Source organism: Eumetopias jubatus, unplaced genomic scaffold, assembly GCF_037043125.1.
Source record: "Eumetopias jubatus isolate StellerSeaLion01/CBP00866 unplaced genomic scaffold, mEumJub1_p1.0 scaffold_10, whole genome shotgun sequence".
Lineage (NCBI taxonomy): Eukaryota > Metazoa > Chordata > Mammalia > Carnivora > Otariidae > Eumetopias > Eumetopias jubatus.
Window position 1 is genome coordinate 122304630 of NW_028274816.1, and position 23188 is coordinate 122327817.

The window sequence follows — 23188 nt, forward strand, 5'->3', positions numbered from 1 at the left end:
GGTGGGGGGTGGGAGGGATGGGGTGGCTGGGTGATAGACATTGGGGAGGGTATGTGCTATGGTGAGCACTGTGAATTGTGTAAGACTGATGAATCACAGACCTGTACCTCTGAAACAAATAATACATTATATGTTAAAAAAAAAAAAAAGGGAGGGGGAAAATGAAGGGGGTAAATCAGAGGGGGAGATGAACCATGAGAGATGATGGACTCTGAGAAACAAACTGAGGGTTTTAGAGGGGAGGGGGATGGGGAGATGGGTTAGCCCGGTGATGGGTATTAAGGAGGGCACGTATTGCATGGAGCACTGGGTGTTATATGCAAACAATGAATCATGGAACACTACATCAAAAATTAATGATGTGATGTATGGTGAATAACATAACATAATAAAATTAAATTTAAAAAAAAAGAAAATAGTCTGTCCAAGAGAAAAACAGTAAAAAGCAACAGCAAGAAGGCACATCTGATAGAAAATATAAAAGAAGTTGAGACATTGGACACATATTAATAATCACAATAAATGTGTTAAACTTACCTTTTACAAGACGGAATTGTGGAAGGTCAAGTCTATCTGATTGATGATTATATAAGTCGAGATTAGGTCCTCTCTAGAATCATCTAGGAAGGGTGCTGTATGAGGCCGTGGGATATGCGTCTGGGAAAATAGCCTATGTCTACTCTGCAGACTGTCTTTATCTTCAGCTTTACGTAAGATGAATGTGTTCCGATTGGGAGATGGCCGTGTTATTTTACTGTCACACCAGTTGAACTAATAGTGAGACGTGGGGGGGGGATAGACGGTGTGTATTGGACTAATGGTTCGGATGCTGGCAAGAGAAAAAGTAACATTTTCCACTGTAAATTTTTGCTTTTAGATTCTGCAGATTTTTTAAAGCTAGGTTTGAACCTCCAGTTTTACTTGTCACTTTTCTTTATTTTCATTTGTTTTATTGAAAAAGAGAAGGATTTTAAATGTTCTGATAACCTTAAAAGCTGCGTGAGTGTTTCGGGGAGATAATACTCATTGTCAGGAAGCAGATGAGTTCAGCTTTTTAATTCACAAGTTCAGGATGCTGGTTTGTGGGAGAACTGGGGTCTTGCCATTTTACCATCAGGAAGAAAGGAAGAGCACCTTAGCTGAGCGGTGTGGTGGCCGGTTGCTTCCAGCTTCTGCGGTATGCCGAAAATTTCAAACACACCGTGACTATCTATATTATAGCCCAAATGTTGACTCTTATTCTAGTGTTATAATGAATTGGGGATGATTCTGATTTTGTTTCCTTTTTTCATGTGATATTACCTCTTCATATTTGAACTCTTTCATTTGGTTTCTCCCTATTTGGCAAGTGAGTAGGCTTTTAAATGTATAGAGAGGAATAATGGAGGTTGGTGGTTGATGAAAGAAGACAGTAAAAGTCTAAAGGATAAGCAGGAGCCAGCCTTTGAAGTAGTAGATTAAAAAGCATTCCAGGCAATGGGAACAGCATGTGCAAAAGCTCTAAAGGAAGAAAGAGGCAACCACACTACAGGACCCTAAAGAAGGCCAATGTGATTGGAGTATAGTGCTGAAGGGGGAGAGCAGTAAAAGATAAAAATGATGTAAGACTTTCTAGAAAAGTCCTATGGCAGCTGAGCTTGCAGAATGGATTGGGGAGGAACTGGAAAACAGTTCAGGAGTCTATTTTACTAAGCCTGATGGTGGCTTGGATTAAGACTGTGGCAGTAAAAATGAGAGTAGTTGAATTTTAAATATATTTTAGAGGTAAGCCCGATAGGATTTGATGATGAATTAGAAGGACAGATAGAGGAGAGAAGGGATCAAATAACGATTCCCAGGATTCTGGGTCTAGTAACTGTGGGCACTGAAGTGGGAAAGTGAAAGAAATGTAAGACACCCCTGAAGACTTATGTGAGCATTGGATGTATGCATCTAAAGCTCAGAACTCAGAGCTGGGCTATGGAAAATTCATGAATTGAAAAATAAAGTGGATGGAGTAGATGAGATGATGGGAGGTTGCACATAGAAGAGGACCTGATATGAGCCTTGGGGTCCTCCAACATTTGAGGGTCCAGTAATGGAGGAGCAGTAGCCAGAAAATGAGATCAAGAAGAAATATCCAGAGAGACAGACGGACATCAGGGAGATCATGCTGTCATGGAAGCTCAGAAAAGAAAGATCCATCAAGAAGAAGGGATCACACACCGCTTAGGTATCTCAGCAAGAAATGTGTGAAGCCCAACAAAGACCATTTAGAGACTCCCAGGAGGCACAAAAGTAGGCTTGAACAAGTGGAAAGACATGCCTTGTTCTTAGATAGGATGATTCAACATCATAGGTAAATTTAATGAATTTAATGTGGGAACCCAATAAAAATACCAGCAAGGATTTATTTTGTGATTGTTTTCCCCCTGGAACTATGCAGATTGATTCTAAAGTTCATATAGAAAAATAAGCAGGCAGGAATAGCTAGAAAAACCTTTTAAAAAGAAAAGGATGAGGAGAGACCACCAGATATTAAAATATACTAAGATATCTATGATTGGGGCCCCTGGGTGGCTCAGTCAGTTGGGCAACTGCCTTCAGCTTGGATCATGATCCCAGGGTTCTGGGATCGAGCCCCACGTCAGGCTCCCTGCTCAGCGGGGGAGTCGGCCTCTCCTTCTCCCTCTCCCACTCCCCCTGCTTGTGTTCCCTCTCTTGCTATCTCTCTCTCTCTGTCAAATAAATTTTTAAAAATCTTAATAAGTAAATAAATAAATAAAAATAAAACCACATAGGACTGATGCACAGATGTACAGAGAGAGCAGTGAAACAGACCAGAATGTCTAGAAATACACTGAAGTACATACGAAAATGTATATGATTAAAATGCCATATTAAATCACAGGATGAAAGATGGATTTTAGTAAATAGTGTTGGAACAACTGGGTGGCCACTTGTCAAAAGATTAAAAATTGGATCCATACCTCACACCGTATACCAAAAGGAACCCCAAGTGGATGAAAGATTTCAATGTAAGCAATGAAAACATCCAACTACTAGAACACATAGGTGAATTACTTTGTAACCCAAGTGGGAAGAGAGCCTTTCTTGTATGGATTAGAATTCCGATGTAACATATGAAAGAAATTACTGAGTTTGGCTACATGTATTAAACAACTTGGCACCGGGGTGTGGGGGGCAGTGCTGTGGTCAGCAGCCTTCTCAGATGGTCGCAGTGATCCCACCTCTTGGTGGTCCTGCTCTTTGCCAGCCCCTTCTCTTGAACGTGGGCTGGCCCTAGTGATTTGCTTCTAACAAAATGGAATTTGGCAAAAGTCATAGAATATCACTTTTGAAAGGAGGCTGTGACCCTGTGACTTCCGTCTTGCTCGTTTTCATTCATGAAGAAGCTGGTGTATGACGAGCTGCCTTATGAGAGGCCAACGTGGCTGCTTGCGCCTAGAAACACAGTTGGTTTTCGTGTATTGATCTTATATGCTTAGTTTTCTTTTAGTGATAACAGTTTTCATCTGAAGATCTTCATTTCCTTTGAAGCGAATCATAAATAATATGAATTTTATTCCTTCCCCAATCATACCAGCTTATTTATTGGTCTCTCTATGCTGGCTGGAAAACCATGATCGAGGGATCCTTATGTCTTTGCATGTAGAGAATTTGTAAAGGTTACCCATTTATAAATGATATTTGCTGTAGGTTCTTGGTAATTTAATGTGTACTAGATTAAGGAAGAACCCTTCTATCCCTAGTTTAGTTAAGTCTTTATCATGAGGAGTGTTGTATCTTATTAAGTCTTTTTCTACATCTCTTACCAGGTCAGTGAACAGAATTCATTACTAAGTTTTTTTTTTTCTATTTATGAAGTGTCTTGAATTTATTAAATAGTCTTTCTGCATCTATTCAGACCATAAGGTTTTTCTCCCTTAACTTGTACCCTGTTCATTTTTCACACAGATACAAGATGATCTGTGAATTCACCTGGCCCAACCATGATCTCCCTTCAGACAAAGAGGCTGTCAAGAAGCTGATTGAACATTGTGGTTTTCAGGATGACGTAGCTTATGGGAAAACCAAAATTTTCATTCGAACACCCCGAACACTGTTTACCTTGGAGGAACTCCGTGCCCAGATGCTCATAAGGATTGTCCTCTTTCTGCAAAAGGTAATTTTGTATTTTATATACAGGGACCAGGTCTTGCTTTTACGTTCTTAAAATTTTGATGGATGTTTTCTTTGATTCAAGAAATGTTCACGATCGTATATTCTTTTTATCTACGCCTATCCTAGAATATTCCCTGTTGCCTTCACACATGTAAAATTTATTTGGCTGCCTGAACTCAAACTTACTCTATCCTCAAAACTCAAGACATTTTATCTTCCAGTATTTAAAGTTGGGGCGATGTCTGAAGTAGCCAACTTTTTGTCTCTTGTAATTAACTGGGTTTTTTCCCTCAGCCTTACTGGGTAAAGGACTTTTTTTAATCTTGTAATTCAGAAGTTTTGTGGACGTGTTTAAAACCCCCTGCTCACCCATCATAACCAGCACCAGCACTTGAATGAGGAGTGGGGTGCTGACTTGAAGCTCATTAGATCATAGTAGCAATCATTCATTATTCATTCATCATTCACTCACTCATGTTTTTCTTTTTATCTGCCATACCCATTTCCATGCCTTCCATATGAACCATTTTAATATTTAAAAAATTATATATGTGTCTTTTTAAAAATCTTGTTCCTCTGAGAGAGGTATATTTTCTATGGGATATATACCAAGAGAAAAGCTGCTGGGTCAGATGGTGTCCATAGACCTGACTGGTATAAGTAGTGCCCATTTCCTCCCCAAAAGGACTGTCTGTTTGCACCAGCTCACTAAGGGAGTTACTCTGTGCCTACATCCCAACTAGTAACATCCAGCCACCTCAATTTTGCAAGACTAATAGGTATAATGATATCTCACTGCTGTTTTACTTTGTGTTTCTCTGGTTACCATTGAAACTGAGTATCTCATTAAATGCTTTATTTGCTCTTTGGGTCTTCCTGTAAATTGCCAGTTTGTGTCCTTTGTCCATTTTTCTCCTGGAGCTGGTATCATTTTCTTGTTGATTAGCAGGAATTCCTTGAGTATTTTGGACATTAATCACCTATTTACATTAGACATTTAAAATATTTTTTTTTAATTTTTTTAGAGAAGGAAAGGGTGGCAGAGGGAGAGAGACTCTTAAGCAGGTGTGGAGCCTGACACAGGGCTTGATCTCATGACCCTGAGATCACGACCTGAGCCAAAACCAAGAGTTAGACGGACACCCAACTGTTTGAGCCACCCAGGTGCCCTGAAGGGAATCCTTAATTTTGACATTATCAAATTCTTTAATTCTTTGTCTTACATTTTATTGAAGAGGGCTTTCCTTGTCTCCAGGTCACAAAGATACTAGCCTTTGTTTTCTCCTCTGAACCGTATACTTTTATCTTCCACATTTAGGTCTTGAATCCATTTAGAACTTACCTATATATGTGGTTTTACATAGGAATCTGGTTTCATTTTATTCCATATGGTGAACCATTTTCTCAGGACCATCTACTGAACAGTGTGTCCTTTCCCCGTTGATTTGTGTTGCCACCTCTATCAGTATGTTATCCTGTATATATAGTCTGTCTCTGAATGTTTATTTATACAGTTGCCCATTTTTACATTGATGCCACATAGTTTCATTTGCAGTATGTCTTAGTGTATGGTAGGATAAGTCATCTTCTTACTCTTCTTTATGCAGGTGGAATAACCTACACATAGACCTTATTTTGTAATATAAATGTTAATGTGTGTTTATAGGGTTCATTAAATTCAACAATAATTTTTATTAGGATGGCATTGAACTTATAGATTAATTTGAAAGAATTAACATTTTTACAGTATTAAATCATCTTAAGAGTACAAAATAGGCTTATTTAAATCATTTCTTTGACCTTTAGATTTAGAGAGGCTATATGAATTCATGGTTAATTCCTAGATATCGCATTGTTTTTGTTACTGCTGTGAATTTTTTATTCTACATGCCAGTGTTGGTACAGAGAAATAATATGAGCTTATGTTGGTTTATCCATATCCAGAATGCAACCTTTGTTGATTCTGTTAGTTTTTCTGGGGAAATGTTTATATCATGTGCAAATAATGAAGGTGTTCTCTTCCCTTCCAATTTCCAACATGTTTCTAAGTTTTGCTGTCTTCTATTATTTTGCTTAGAACTCAGAAAATCTTTCGGAGTGGAATACTAAATTCTATTTCATCCTGAAACAGTTTCCTTGTATTAACTGGCTCTTTTTGTACTGCTTTTACTCAGTTCTATTTTATGCAGGTTGGGTGTCTGTTTTCTGTCTGCCATGGGCAATTATTGTCATATATCTGTTCTTCTGTATATTTAAATCCTTTCTTTTGATCTTCAGTACTTACCATTGGTGTTTTGTTGTTGTTACTATTCTTTTGGCAGATCTGATACTTTGTTTTTCTACTTTATACCTATTCAAGAAATTGACTCGGGCTCAGGGTTTGGCCCTGAAGGAGAGTGACCATCCCTCTCCATTTGTTTGGGACAGTCCTGGTTTATCACTGTTGTCTCTCATACCCCTTTCGCTGTCAGAAGTGTCACTTTTGCTATGGATAATTATGGATAACACATTGTATAGTCGCCCTACCCTGAACTCACGTTCTGTCCACTTGGTGGCTGGTAGAATCCTGGTCTTCAGTCTCCAGTGGCAATTTGTTCACTTCCTCCACAGTTGACGATGTCCCACAGACTTTAATCTGCCACAGTTCTACCAGTCAAAGATGGGGCCCCAAGCCCCCATGGCCAGCTCTTGCATAGTAGGTATGCACACCTACTACGGCTCTCCTTTTTCTGTCCTCTCTACAGCGCCTCTGCTTTCCTTCTAGTGAGAAATTACAATTTCTACGTAGAAAAGGGAGGTTCTAAAAGAGGAATGACTACTTCAAAAGCTGTCACCCTTGCCGTGGGGGAAAAGATGTCCAGGGCGCTCTGTGATGGAGATCTTGTATTTCTGAACCATAAAGCAGTGGAGCAGGAAATAAGGATCTTTCTCTGAACTCAGGCAGACCATTCTAGGGTATGATATAGGCGATACAGATTTGTTTTTTAAACCAACTCCACAGGCCATAAAAATTATTGGAAGTTTCTCTCAGCTTCTGGGAATAGGTCATCAGTCACCTAAGTTTTCGTGTGCTATGTGTTTTTATTTTTTTCTGTAACCTTATAGGAATGGAACAGGAAGTTAGGGGAGGCAGCATCAGATGTTATTTTTTTTACGATTTTATTTATTTGACAGAGAGAGCACAAGTAGGCAGAGCAGCAGGCAGAGGGAGAGAGAGAAGGCAGGCTCCCCACTGAGCAGGGAACCCCATGTGGGACTCGATCCCAGGACCCTGGATCACGACCTGAGCCGAAGGCAGACACTTAACCGACTGAGCCACCCAGGCATCCCAGGAGATGCTATTTTAAACCAGAATCTCCAACAATTGACTTTTATTTTCCCTTTTAAATAAAAAAATAGCTTTTTCTTTTTTTTCTGATCATACGATTAAAGTGTACTTACTGCAAAAACAAATTCAAACCTGCAATATATGTTAAGAAAAAAAAAAGAAGAAGATAGCAGGAGGGGAAGAATGAAGTGGAGTAAGTCGGAGGGGGAGATGAACCATTAGAGACGATGGACTCTGAAAAACAAACTGAGGGTTCTAGAGGGGAGGGGGGTGGGGGATGGGTTAGCCTGGTGATGGGTATTAAAGAGGGCACATTCTGCGTGGAGCACTGGGTGTTATGCACAAACAGTGAATCATGGGACACATCAAAAACTAATGATGTAATGTATGGTGATTAACATAACAATAAAAAATTATTTAAAAAAAAAACATTCAAACCATACCGAAAATTATAAGAGAAACTGTGGAAAATCACCTAAAATCCCACCATCCAGAGGTAACAAACTATTAATGTTGTGGTGGCCATCCTTTCTAATATCTTTCTACATATAGAGAAGTATATGTACTATAATATTAATGAGATCATGGTTCACATGGTGATTTTTTATGAGCACCTTTCTCTTTTTTTTATAATATTTTGGTAATTTTTTTCCCACATTTACCTTCTCTGCCCACATCTCCTCCCCACCACCTATATCAAAGGGTCCCCAAGACAGCTTCCAACTTTGGTGAATCACTAAAAGGATGCATGGGGCTCAGCATATAGTTGTGCTCATGAATTAAATTTATTACAGCAAAAAGATGCAAAGCAAAATCAGCAAACGGAAAAGGCACAGGGCGTAAAACCCAGAGGAAACCAGGAGCAAGCTTCCAAGAGTCCTCTCCCATTGGAGTTGCACAGGACATGCTTAATTCCTGCAGAAATGAATTGTGACAACATACGCTAAGTGTTGTCTATCAGGGGAGCTCATTAGAGACTCAGTGCTCGAAGTTGTTACTGGGGACCGGTTATGTAGGCACCCTCTGCCCAACATGCGCTGAAATCCCAGACTCGAAGAAGGACTATGCAGCATAAACCCCACTGTTTGCACAAGCAGTGTAACCACATTGAGCCACTCTTATCATTTAGGGAAAGTTTTGTATCAGCATGTGAAACTGTTTCCCAGTCAAGTTCACAGACACTGGCCAAGCGCCAACCTTGGAAGCAGGCCTTTCTAAGGATACAGTTTCAGGCCTGCTGTGTTAACTCCTTTTGGGACACTCCCACAGTCTTCCTGTAACTGTAATAGACTTCCTTATACATGTAGGAATACTTCATCCTATGCCCTGGATACTTCTATGCTAATGCCTTCATTCTGTGCACTGGATTCCCATGAGCAAGATTATTGCTTGAAGGGTGTATATGTTTGTAATCATCATACATATTTACCATTCACATTGTGTAGCCCACAGTATAAGTGAACTTCTTTTCCCCAATTTTTTTTTTTAACTGCAGTGACTTTTACCAGGCTTTTGAATTTTTTCCATTCTTATCAGTAAGAAATGGTATCTCATTTCTACTTCAATTTTGTATTCTCATGCCTTCATGAGAGCATGTTTATTGGCCTTTTTGGATTGCCTCTTCTGTTATTTGCTTATTCATACCCTTGGCCCACTTTTCTATTGGGTTGTTTATCTTTTTCTTATGAATTTGTAGGAGCAATTATCTTTATGTATTGTAATTATTTTTCCTAAGCTGTCATTTGTCATTTGAGTTCATTTGTGGTGTACTCTTCAACATGAAATTTTCTACTTAATATGTCTTATCTTTTTTCTTTGTATCTTTGAGTTTCTTCAAAAAAGTTTTGGATCTGGGATTTAGTTTTTATATGTAGTATTATATAAGGGTCCAACTCTGTTTTGTTCCAAATTAAAAACCAGCTATTCTAATTCAGTTTATTTAAAAATTCCTCTTTTTTCCACTAAATTAAAATTCTTGGACTATTGCTTTTGTCTAATAATAAATTCCCATATATACTTGAGTCTATTTTCAGGACTCACTATTTTATTCCATTGACAATTCCTGTGCCAATATCATACTGTGTTACAGGTTTTAACATGTGAGAACCTAACTTTCAATGTATTGTCATACCTTTTCTGCACCTTCATAGATATTTAATGGCAAGTTGGAAGTGGCAGAATCAGTGATGTTGACTAAAACCAGAACCTCCAAAATTGTTCTTAAAGGAACAAACCACCAAGATTGCAGAAAAGATACAAATTGCTTTGCTTTCTGATTCATAAAAAATGTGTAGTTCCACACTGTAACTATCTAAACCACTGAAAGTTCAGTATCAAGAATTACAGATAATCTGTTTAGTGCATTTTGTTTATTTTCATATATTTGGTCATATGCTTGACAGTTTAGATTTGTGTAATTGCTACAATTTTTTTTTAAAGAAATGACCATCTTAGGGGCACCTGGGTGGCTCAGTCGGTTGAATGTCCAACGCTTGGTTGCAGCTCAGATCGTGATCTCAGAGTTGTGGGATTGCACCCCACATTGGACTCCATGCTCAGTGCATAGTCTACTTGAGATTCTCTCTCCCTCTCCCTCTGCCCTGCACTTGCTCTCTTGCTCTCTTTCTAAAATGAATAGGTGAGTCTTTCAAAAAAAAAAAGAAAGAACTATCTTAAAAAAACCATCTAGAGTTCAAAGACTTTTATTGGTTTTTATAGTACATAAGTGGTAGCAATGCAAGTTCATGTAGGAAAATGAAAAACATAAATTTATATTTTTAAAATACAATTTTATTTTATTTTTTATTTTATTTAAGATTTTATTCATTTGAGAGAGAGAGAGCACAAGTATGGGAGAGGGGCAGAAGGAGAGGGAGAAGCAGACTCCCCACTGAGCAGGGAGCCCGATGTGGGACTCGATCCCAGGACCCTGGGACCATGATCCAAGCTGAAAGCAGATGCTCAACCATCTGAGCCACCCAGGCGCCCCTACAATTTTATTTTATATTAAATATAAAGTTATGTAATACTTTTTTGTTCCATCTTTACATGTATAAACACATATTTTTGTATTTATAAGGGCTGACTCCGTCCTTAGTAAATGATTTCCTAGAGGTTCCTCAGTCAATCTATCACTGGACGTTTAGGTTTTCCCCGTTTTTCACTCTCTAGGCCCCACCGCGGTGCACAGCTCTGCTTACCTAGAGCAGTGCCTAGCCCAGAGCTCAATACGTATTAGCTCTTGTTGTTACTGCTCATGCTCTTGTCACTACTAGTAAGCACCTGTCATCATCCTTGATTATTTTCTTAAACTAAATTATCAGACAGAAAATTTTGGTTTAAACGATACACACTTTTAAGATTTTCTGTACCCATCATCAAACAGCTTCTGGAAAGATGGGACCGATTTATGCTCCCACCAGCTGTTGCATGAAAGACCTGGCCTCACTGAAGCACTGGATACTTTTATTCTTCTAAACACCCTTTCTGAATGACTAAAATCTGAATGTTTTGCCTGAACATTGAAAAGAGCGTTTGTACGCAACCCCAGTTGTTGTGTGCGCGCGCATCTTTGCATCACTGAAAGAAATGAATTGGGTTAGCCAGTGGGATTTCTGTAAAGGTCACACTTCTGTTCCCTTCATAATACATAATTGTTTCACTTACCCTCTGCATAGGAGTCTGTGTGTGTTCTTTACATCACATTTGAATGAGAAATCAGATAAGATGGTTTCTCCAGTTCGCCCTGAAGAACTATTTAAAGTTTTCAGAATTACAGCTTTAAGCAAGGAGGTGTGGAGAGATCAGTAGTCAGCTCAGCAGCAAGCACATGGGGCTGAGGTGACGTGCATAGTGAGTAAGTGTGTTGTGAGGCTAATCTGTCCAAGTTGATTTTGTTGTGATAACTTTTTTCCTTCCTCAACGTGGACTTTCCTCATTTTGGCTTTTTTTTTTTTTTATCATTTATCTTCTATGTTGTGTTCATTAATTCTCGGAAAATAAGACACTCAATTGTTGCCTCGTTGGGGAAACCCTGAGGGAAGACTATAGTTTCTAATAAAATTTTTAATGAAAATACCACACCAAATGCATTACAAAGAGTCATGATTCTCTAATATTCTGTACACATTTCATTTAAAATACGTCACTGTCTTGGGAGAGGATAAGGGTATGGATCCTCCCAAGAAACCCTCCCTTTTTGTTTTTGGTGCATATAGAGTTTTAAATTTATGTTTTCATTTTAGGGAATCATAGGGCAAGATCAAAATCGTCATAAAAGGTGACATGAAAGATGGATTCTCAAAGGGAGATAGAAAATATCAGGGAAGTTTATCTTTTGTGTGGCCATTAACAAATTCGGAATAGGTTAATAGATTTGAAGAGTGACTTTCTTGACCCATCTATAAGAGGTGCCTTTGTGAATTGTGTCTTCATCTGGGGGAAGTAGCCCTTTCTTAAAGGGTATCTATAATTGATTGTGGATAGAGATCTTAATTAGTCACCATGTCACTTCCCGGGACCATTTCAGATCGCACAGCTTTGATCCTAGCACCAGAAACAGAACGATCCTTACCAGTGTGCCATGGTGTAGTAAAGAGGTGAAGGGCCTTCTTATGTCACATCCTGAAGGCTACTAAACCTAAACATTCTTTCTTAAAGTACTATCTTCAGGCTTTAATCATTTTCCTCCAAGCAAGTTGTGGGGACCCTGGGATTGCATTTACAGCTGCCAGCCCTTTGGCAATGTAAATCATGCTAGCCCCTGACCTGCCTCACACCACCTGCCGTGAGTTTTCCAGTTTGTATTCCATCCTAAATGTGGGCTTGTAGCACCCTGGTACGAGGAACTGGGGGGTCTACAGTCAAATTTGAATCCAAAGTCAGTTGGCACTCTTCTGTTACAGTCATGTGAAACTATAGACATGTTTAGAGAGGAAATAATAGAAGCCTCACACTCCAAGTGTTCAGATCCATTGGCCTTCTAGGGTCCAGAGGCTCCCAGAGTTTTATTTTTGCTTGTCTGGTAGCTTCCTTTTTTTAAAAAATTTTATTTATTTATTTGACAGGTCAAGAGAGCTGGCACAAGCAGGGGGAGTGGGAGAGGGAGAAGCAGGCTCCCTGCAGAGCAGGGAGCCCGATGCGGGGCTGGATCTCAGGACCCTGGGATCATGACTTGAGCCAAAGGCAGACGCTTAACCGACTGAGCCACCCAGGTGCCCCACTTATCTGGTGGCTTCCTGGTTAGAAGATGGTAGTGGTTTAATTATTAGGCCATAGCAAAATTGGCACAATCTCACAAGCAGAGTATGGGGGAACTGAGGAATGAGTGGACAAGAAAGGGTAGAAAACACGTGAGTGTGAAAAAGAGGTTATGATAAAGCTGAGGAAGGAGGAAAAAAGACCCTAAAGCTAGTGAGATAAAATATTCAGAATGTGGGCTAAACTCATGTGTGATTGTTGTTTCCAATTTTATGTGGAGTTCCGGATGGAATCGTAGGGGGTAGTTAGTGATCTTTTTTTAAAAAATTCAAAATAATAAATATTTGGCGTTCAACTGATAAACTGATATTGTGAGAATATTATACAAAAATAAGGCTACCTGTTTTTATCAGTACATCAGTGGTATTTAAGCACTTTGGATATAATGTTTGGTAAAGGACATATAGAAGCATGGAAGATCCAGTGTCCTTTGAGATGGCACATGGGACAATTTCTTCTTGTTCTTGTGTGAGGATTAGCTGTGACATCTGGGCCACTGCCCTCAAACTGGCAGTCATGTGATGGGGAGGGGACCACACTTCTGCAAAGCCTCCCCTGTGAAATTTCCTGGGAGTGGTGATACTGGACATCCTTGAAATGTTCCTGAATTTACTGGGAATGCTTCCACTGAGTTTCTATTTATGCATGCGATGAGGTAGATACATTTGAGCACGTTAAGGAGGTATCCATCCATTTCCGTTGTGTTAAGAAGAGTACTTTCAAAATCAAGAGTAGATGTTAAAATATATATATACATATATATATATATGTCGAACTAAATGGAATTACTTCTTTGCAGGGATCAAGACGCGTGTGTAATTTTTTTTCTCTTTTGAGCTATCAATTCTGAGAATGGTACTAATCAATTCAGTGTCAGTATAATGTTTGCCTCAGCAAGATAACCTTTTCCCATATTTTGGAACAGTCTAATACCATGGGAGTTAATCTGTTCAGGTTGAGTTTCCCTGTGAAGATATCTAAGACGGGGTATTTGTTGGCTCATAACTCTTCAACAACTTTCTCTAGTTCTGCATAACAGTTGATGTGTTTTTTGTATCTTCTGTGGAATCAGTTTGGGTGATTTGTATTTTCCTAGAAAATCATACAGGTTCTCTAATTGAATAGAACTGAACAAAGTAATCTCTTATGTTTCTTTTCCTTTCCCCTGTGTCTTTAGTCATTCCCCTCTTACCATTTCTTATTTTGTGAATTTGATTTGTGCTCACTCTCTTTTTTCTTTATCAACTTTAGTTAATGATGCATTTTAGTGTTTTTTTCCTCAGTGAACCAGCTCTCTGATTTATTCATTCCACCATTTTCTTATTTCTCATTTATTAATTTTGCCTTTTATCTTCATCAGTTCCTTCTTTTGCAATGGAAAGAGCAGAAACAAGCAGGAGATTATCTTTTCTCCAACTTCTGGTATTGGGTGCTTCATGCATTTTTTTTCTTTCACATTTATTAATAATGGATATGGAATTTTTTTTTAGAACTACTTTAGCTCTATCTGTAAGACCTGATATATTATCGTTTAATTAGTTTTATGTTTAAATTTCCTCTTTCCCAAAAAGTTATTTAAAAGTATTTTTTCCAATTTAAAAGTGTTTATTATTTCTTTTTTTTAAGTTGACATATAATTGACACACAATATTACATTAGTTTCAGGGGTACAGGGTGGTGATTCAGTAAGTTTTATGCTGTCCTTACCACAGTATGGCTACCATCTCTCACCATACAACCCTAGCACAATTTTTGACTCTATTCCCTATGCTGTACCTTTTCTTCCTGTGACTTTTTCAATATCTGGAAGCCTGTACCTCCCACTCCCTGTCACCCATTCTGCCCATCTCCCCACGTTCTCCCCTCTGGCAACCATCAGGTTTATGGATCTGTTTCTGGTTTTTGTTTGTTTTGTTTTTTAGATTCCACATATAAGTGAAATCATATGCTGTTTGTCTTTCTCTGACTTATGTCACTTAGCATAATGTCCTCTATGTCCATCCATGTTGGCACAAACAGCAAGAGCTCATCCTTTTTGTGTGTATATACACCATATCTTCTTTATTCATCTATCAGTGGACACATGAGCTGCTTCCATATCTTGACTATTGTAAATAATGCTGCTGTAAACATAGGGGTGGATATATCTTTTCAAATTAGTGTTTTCATTTCCTTTGGGTAAATAACCCAGTAGTGGAATTATTGGATCATTTGGCATTTTTATTTTTAATAATTTTGAGGAATCTCCATACCATTTTCCACAGTGGCTGCACCAGTTTGCAGTCCCACCAACTGTGCCTGACAGTTCCTTTTCTCCACATCCTCACCAGCACTTGTTGTTTCTTGTCTTTTTGAATCTGGCCGTTCTGACAGGGATAAGGTGATACCTCATTGTGATTTTGACTTGCACTTGCCCAATCATGAGTAATGTTGAGCATCTTTTCATGTATCTGTTGACTATTTTAAAAATCATTTCCAGGTGATCCATGTTTTGTGTATGTTTGGTTTCATTTTCTAGTTTTTTAGTAATTTTTAGTTTTACCACATTATGATCATGGAATGTTAAGTTTACTATAGTTTCTGGAATTTATTAAATTTGAGGGGCCTCATATACAGTCACTGTCTGAGTATAACTTGAAAGAAAGTGTATTTTCTCTTTATGGACATTTTTAACATGAAACATTGCAAATATTCGCAAAAGTATAAGGAAGAGCATGAAAAGTTCCCATGTTATACCTTTTCACAACTTCGACAGTTATCCTGCAGTTCAACAGTTATCAAGTACTCACCTCATGCTTTTATTTTTTTTTTAAGATTTTTTATTTATTTATTTGACAGAGAGAGACACGGCAAGAGAGGGAACACAAGCAGGGGGAGTGGGAGAGGGAGAAGCAGAGTTCCTGCTGAGCAGGGAGCCCGATGCAGGGCTTGATCCCAGGACCCTGGGACCATGACCTGAGCCGAAGGCAGATGCTTAACCGACTGAGCCATCCAGGCACCCCTTACCTCATGCTTTTATGTGTGTGGGTTTGGTTTGGTGTTTTTAAAAGGAGATCCTAGGGGCGCCTGGGTGGCTCAGTTGGTTAAGCGACTGCCTTCAGCTCAGGTCATGATCCTGGAGTCCCGGGATCGAGTCCCACATCGGGCTCCTTGCTCAGCAGAGGGTCTGCTTCTCCCTCTGACCGTCTTCCCTCTCATGCTCTCTGTCTCTCATTCTCTCTCGCTCAAATAAATAAATAAAATCTTTTTAAAAAATTTATTAAAAGATCCCAGCCATATGATCATTTCACCCTTACATATCATTCTAATCTCTACAGATAAGGATTTTTGTGTGCCACTCCCATACCACTCAAAATTAATCATAATTCCTCAACATCACCTAATAGCCAGTTCGTGTTCATTGTTACCAGCTGACTTAGAACTGTCTCCCCACAGATTGTTAGGGATAGGAGCCCTGAAGCAGAGGCACCTTGGAGAATGGGACGCACTAGTCTTTAGCATATTAATTGTGATTTTCAGTGACATTTCATCCTTAAAAATGATACGTTCTAAAGGCAGCTCATGTATCATAAGGACTGCCCTGGTTGGTTTGTCCTAACCAACTGTAATATTATTTCTATATTCTTGTACTTGCTAAATTTGCAATTTATGTTTTTAGGGGTGGGTTATATTATAGCATATTCTAATATTATATATTATGGTTGGGTTATATAGGTGGATCTTGTGAAGGATTAAAAGTAGCTCATTAAAGCATAAGCATATCATGAAAACAGTAAATTCTAAAACTGAGAAGACTACCATAGCTATTAATGATAAATAGTCTCAAAGGTTAGCACAGACCTGAGTATAATAATTGTGTAAACCAGCCAAGAGGAAAAGTGTGAATAGAATCATTATCTGAAAATTGGATCCTGTTGGTTTAGTTTTTCATTTGCCCCTATTCCCTGATGTGTTGTGTATTTTGAAACATTGTCACGTATTGGCATGAAGCCATGGGGGCTTTCACATCATTTTCACACAAAACTCACTGACTTCTTGGCGAAACCAGTCAAGTGTTTTCTAATCTCAGACCAAAAGCAAAATAATCATATCTCATATAAAATTGATTACTTTTGCCCTTAAAGGTTTTTTTTGGAGGGGGGCACAAGTTAGGGGGAGGGGTAGACCCCCCTGCTGAGCAGGGAGCCTGACACGGGGCTCGGTCCCAGGAACCCAGGATCATGACCTGAGCTGAAGGCAGATGCTTAACTGACTGAGCCACCCAGGCGCCCCTTGCCCTTAAAGTTAAAAAAACAAAAATCTGCTAATGCAGCAGCTAATCTTTGCTGAGTGACAGGCAATGTTTGGGGCACTTTTACATATATTAACTGGATCTGTACAAGAATCCTGTGAATGAGTGTTTAGTAGTATTTTCATTTAACAAGAAAGGGAACTCAAGCCACTGAGTGCCTGAGTAACCCTGGAGGTCACACAGCTGGGGAACGCGAGAGCTGGGACCTGCCCCCCGTAGGCCACCCTTCTGCACATACTCCTAACCACTGTTCTCTTTCACCACAGCGGCATCATTCAAAATGTCCTCCTTGTAAGAAAAACAGGTAGGACTCACACCGTTGAGGAAGAGTGTACCAGCCACAAAGGTGATGGTGGCATCATGGTCATAGAGGAAGAAGAATATGATTTGGCAAAATTCTTTTATTGAAGGACATCGATAGACATCTAGTGATGTCTGAGTCACTTGCTATTAAGTATGTGAACCAAGATACATTTTTACTACAATTGGAAGGAACACTTATGTTGAAAGTATGAATCAGCTCTTGACATACATATGTATAGTAATGAAAAGTAATCAGTGACTCTATTTTACTGAGAATACAGACTCCAGGAGAAGAGATTTTTATTTGTTTTGGTAAAGATGACTTCTAAGCCATGAGTAGGTTGGGAAAGATGTGTGAGAATGACTGTAGACAAAGCATAAGCTTGATTCCAGGAATGAGGGGAGGATATTGTGGCCCCTAGTACCAGTCTGTTCATTGCTTCCTTTATGGGAATATTTATGGTCAAAAATACGCCACTTGACCTTGACTAAATGTTGAAAGGAATAAAGAAGAAATGTGCCTTTGAGCAAATGGTGGCCGTTGACTATATGTCTGTTCAGTGTGCTGCAAGAAGCAGGTAGCATGTATCCTTCCCAACACTGAGATGTGGCCATGTGGGAGAAGGGTGCTCGTATGCATTTTTAATCGGGTTTGTTCATTCATTACTGAATAGGGACATAAAAATGTACAGTGTTCCACCCAGAAGAAACTGACAGCCTAGTCAGGAGGGATATGTGTTAGCACTCCAGCCAGTGCCATGGGATAATTGAGACGCTCTGGGGTACGGAATCACTGCCCGGTGGGCCCCGAGCAGATACCCTGAGCTTCCCAAGCCGAGGACAGAAGGCTTTTTGGAGGAAGAAGAGGTACCAAAAACTTTGAGAGCCACTGTGTTAGATTCACGTTTTACTTGAAAATATATTTACGGGGAGGGCAGATCTTAATCTATATTTCATAAACCATTTTTACAGGTTGAGTTCATTGGAACTGGATCAGTGATATGATAATGGGCCAGTTGTCACTAAGGGGTAAAAGTAGGACCAATAGAAGTAAGGAAGTTTTCTACGAAAATATTCAAACAAATGTTGTTTTCCAGAATCAACACAGACTAGCCCTAGTCCTTGGAATTACTAAAACAGCTCTTTTGATGTTGTGAGGAAGTTCTTTGCCCTTCATAGAAAACAGCCATATGGATAATTAGGAAGCAATCATACATGGATGCAGGGCAGCCTGCACTGACAGAATTAAATTTAGATTTAGCTTGAATTTTATAACAAGCATATAAATATTTACTAACCTTTCTCTTGTTCACCTAACAAGATGTAAAGAGCTAGCTCAGGGCTTGTGTTCTCAAAGCACCTGGGTCAACAAGCTCCCATTCTGTCATGGTTCCTCATTAAAAACCTCTATTTGAGGCCGGCAGCCCCTGATTTGATTATACCTTTTCTGTCATGGCCTGTGATACTCTTAGCACACTGTGTTGTACAAAGTCTTCTGCAACATGATTTTTTTCACTCAGCATGTTTCTCAAATTTTTCTGGGTCCCTAATTATAACTCTAGTTTATTTATTTTTACTTCTTTGTGCCACTTCATTATTGAAGAGTCATTAATTTTCCTAATAATACTTAGTTTTTCAACTTTTTTGTCATTCCAACTAATGCTCCAATGAACATTTTTGAATGTTTCCTTTCTACAAGTGACTAAGTCTCTGTGGGGCAGCTATTCTCAAATTTTGAGGACCGCCCCCCCAAAAAAACTCACCTTAGAAAATCTAGAAAATTCAAGAATATACCAGGTTACATTCCATTTGCTGGTGGTGATATCATCACATGTGATAGAGCCTCTGGAAAACTCCACTGTAGATTTGTGAGAGCATGAGAATTAACAAAGGTAAATACACTGCTGGTTTTATTATGAAATTAGTTTTTCTCTTGAGACTCCCTTGAAAGAGTCTTGGCAATGTTCACGGTTCCCCACGCCACATCCTAAGAACTGCATCTCTAGGGAACATACCACACTGCAAATGCTAGGCTTTAGAGTCTACACATTTTCACAGTTTACTAAAGATTGTCCAGTTGCTTTCCAAAGTAACTGTCACTTAAACTTATCCTGAAATGTATGAGAGTTTTTATTGGTTCCTAAACCTTATCAACAGTTTTGAATTGTCAGAATTTTTCATTTTCACCAATCTAATATTGACACCTAAGTTAGTCCCTTACTCTCTTGCAACCTCAGCTGTGCATAGGGTATCTGTTACCTTCTCCTGGCAGTGGGCATGTCCAGATATCTGTTCTGCCATGTTCCTCCCATATTCGGTGGAAGTCCCACTGAAAGGTTTAAGAGAGAGAAGTGATATGGTCATTTTTGAATTCTGAATAGGTCCATGGTTAGAGGAAATTAGAAGTCAAAACTGGAGGGGTGCCCTAGCTCAACTGGTTAAGCGTCCAACTCTTGATCTCAGCTCAGGTCTTGATCTCAAGGTTGTGAGTTCAAGCCCCGAATTGGGCTCCACACTGGGCGTAGAGCCTACTAAAAAAAAAGAAGACTGGAGGTAGGAGGGCCAATAAGAACCTCTTGATACAATCTAGGGGAAAACAAATGGGAGCCTCAGTCAAAAGCATTGGTAATTGAGATGGGGAGAAATTTGAGAAATATTTACAAATTAAAATTAGCAGACCAAAGGGTTACCTAGCTGGCTCAGTCGGTAGAACATGTGACTCTTGATCTAAGGGTCGAGTTTAAGCCCCACGTTGAGCATAGAGCTTACTTACAAAAAAAAAAAAAAAAAAGCAGACCATGGTGGTTGTTGGAATGGGAGACTGATAAAAGCCAGGAATCAATAATTCCCAGGTTTCCAACTTAGGTTCCTACATGGCTGGTGTTGCTCACTAGCCACTGACAAAGAGATGGAGGGTACAGGAGCATATGTGGAAGAAAGTAAAAGTGTGAGGCATGATGTGTTCAGGGTGTCTGGGAGACATTCAAGTCAAGATGACCAGCAAGCAGTTGGACATATGAGTCAGGGAAGCAAAAGAAGTAGCAAATTTCAAGTGAGAAGAAGTGATCGTATCAAACATAGAAATGTCCAAAAAACAAGGACTGAGAAGTGCGAAGGAGGCAGATTAAGGAGATCTAGCGATTAGGAGACCATTGATTGAAAGTTGACCAGATGAAGGCAGGAGTACAGGAGGAGAAGAAACACAAACCAAGTACCAGAATCCTCAAGTGAGAAGTATGTTGAACATTTATTGGTAGCTCATGGTAATGAAGACAGGTATGGGAAAGGATGTATGTTCTTAATGAAGAAAGCAGGGAGTGTTTATCATGTGTAAGACATTTAGTAAATGAGTATTGAACACTGAAGCCTTACCCCCATATATGTTACTAAGCAGCACTGTTACAGTACCATTACTTTGTATAAGCCATTTATTTTACTCTTGTGAAGAAAATTTCTGTTGATTTATAATATAAGCTAGTAACTGATGCCACTTAGTATTTACATAGAGGCAAATGCAGAGGCCTCTTAGAACAATAAAAATGCTTCAGAAATTTAACAGAACAACAGAGCATTCTTTCCCCTTCCTCCTCCCTCCCTCCCTTCCTCCCTCCCTCCCTTTCCTCTTTCAGTGCCCCCTCCCTTCAGCTTCCCTTTTTTCTCCTCCCACCTAACTGATGAATAAAAAAGATAAAAGCATATTTGGAAAATAATGGTGACATGTCAAAAATAATTTGTTTCTTGTTTATGTCCCCTCAGCTACTGCCAGTAAGAAACCCCTGCCGCCCATTCCCCAGCCTGCTCCCCCATAAGCTGGAAGCAGATGATTTGCTCTCCTGAAAGAGCAGCAGCTCTGTTGCCCGGGTGATATCTCATTACTAAGGCAACCAATTTGGTGCATCAGTGTGAATCCCAATTTTAAAATGTAATTATGCCAAGATATGTACATATGCTTAAGATTTGCTTAAAAGGAATCTGTTCCCCTTTTGGAAGGAAAACATTTCCTACGTTAGGTGAAAGAAAGGGTGAAATGTTGCTTTTATTCTTTGCTGGCTTAAATACACCTTTTGACTGAGCTCCCCTGCTATGCTTAGTAAAAGAGCTCACATTGGCTTTCCTCTCGACACTTTTTTTTTTTTTAACTTGAGATGTTCCCTTTCCGAGACACTTCTCTCTTGATACCTGTCACTCATAACCCAGCAGCTATTGTCTCCATGACAACACTTTCTGGCCCCTGTAGGTGGTGGTAGGAAAAAAAGGAAGGGGAAAAAAGCCCCTTGGCTGCATTTTTCATTGCACTTTTTCTTTTTTAATTGCTGGAAGCTCAAGAGATTTATTCTTTGTAAGGAATTAATTAGTGAAGGGGAAGTGATCTGTGAATAGATGTTTGCATTAAATTACAAAACTTCTGAACAATTCAGGGAGGATTGCTATCCCAGACTCAAATCGAAAGATCTTACAGATAGGATGTGTCCAACCCAAAGCTTGTCTGGAGGAAGGCTGTGTCACCCAGGTAAGCCGAAGCTGTGCGCAGCCAAGCCAAACAATTAAAGCCCAGCTCAGCAATTAATTTTTCTAGCTCCTCAACAAAAATTATTATTTAGAAATAAAACCTATTTAGGTGCAGGGAGTATTTAATTACCAGCCTTATTAAATAATGAAATCCTTGCAGTTCATTAAGTCTTCCGGTTCCTGCTGTGCCAGGAATCTCCGGGCTCAGTTTTGAGTTGGGGATTTCAAGTATGATTGTCTCCCTTCTCACCCACACCCATGGCCTGTTGCCTAGCTGGCCTTTTATCCTTACTTGGGTGACTCCATTGTCTGTGTAACTTTTACTATAGGCTCCCTCCGATCCTTTTGGAAATAATTGGGTAACAGATATTAAAGGCAGCGATGAAAATGTTTTATTGTAATGGACATTTACTGCTTAGTGACAGCATTGATATTTAATGTAAAACATCACCTCCCCCCAAGATGATTTTTAAAACTGACTTAAAAAAAAAGGCTTTTCTAAGTACGTAATTTTGCCCTATACTTCATTAAGCTAAGATACTAATGGTTGATAAAATGTATCCTATTTACCAAGTTAGGTATATAACGGAATCCATGTAGTTTAAGTGTGAGCACTGCAGGGTTGAGGTTTTTATTTTATTCCTTTCCTTACTGTAGCAAAGGTATGTAACTGCTACCAAGAAATCCAAGTGTGTCAGTAAAATGTTCATATTCCTTATCATGGCACATTTAAACACAGCCCACTTGGACGATTAAGTTTTGCTAACCAAAAAAAGTTTATGAAATATTCAACATGTTATGGGAAATGTGTCATTATTTATTGCCTATATTGGGAGCATTCACTTTTCTCATTATGGGCAGACTTTAAACTCTATTCTTTTTTTTAATTTCAGCAGGTGCAGAATAATCATACCTTTAATGAACAAAGGGCCCTTCCAAAAAAATTAGATAAATACATCATTTAAAAAATGGAGCCAAAATTATGGGTGATCAGTTTGCCAAAAAAAGAGAGAGAAGAAAGAAGAAGGAAGGAAGGAAAGAAAAGAAAGAAAGAAAAAGAAAGAAAGAAAAGAAAGAAAGAGGGGAGAGAGAAAGAAAGAAAAATGGCCATCATTTTTTCACCTGGCAGATACTCAAGGTTTTTTAAAAAATCATACTCAGTGTTGCTGAGGATATGTGTACTATTGACAGAAGAGTAAATTGGTGATAACTTTCTGAAGGGTAGTTTAGCAATGCGTTTCCAAAAAATGTTTAAAACTAGTTTGCCTCTAGTCTAGCAGTTACACTTCTAGAAATTTTGACTAGGGAAATTCTTTTTTTTTTGTTAAGATTTT

At 39.0% G+C, this 23188-nt stretch overlaps 1 protein-coding gene across 1 annotated transcript in view; it reads left to right on the forward strand.

The window, feature by feature from the left end:
• Positions 1 to 23188, forward strand: part of MYO1D (myosin ID) — a 349561-nt gene that overhangs the window by 152611 nt on the left and 173762 nt on the right. The window contains exon 16 of the mRNA XM_088028373.1: positions 3958 to 4165. Coding sequence (XP_087884499.1) covers positions 3958 to 4165 — 208 coding nt within the window. The remainder of the gene's footprint in view (positions 1 to 3957; positions 4166 to 23188) is intronic.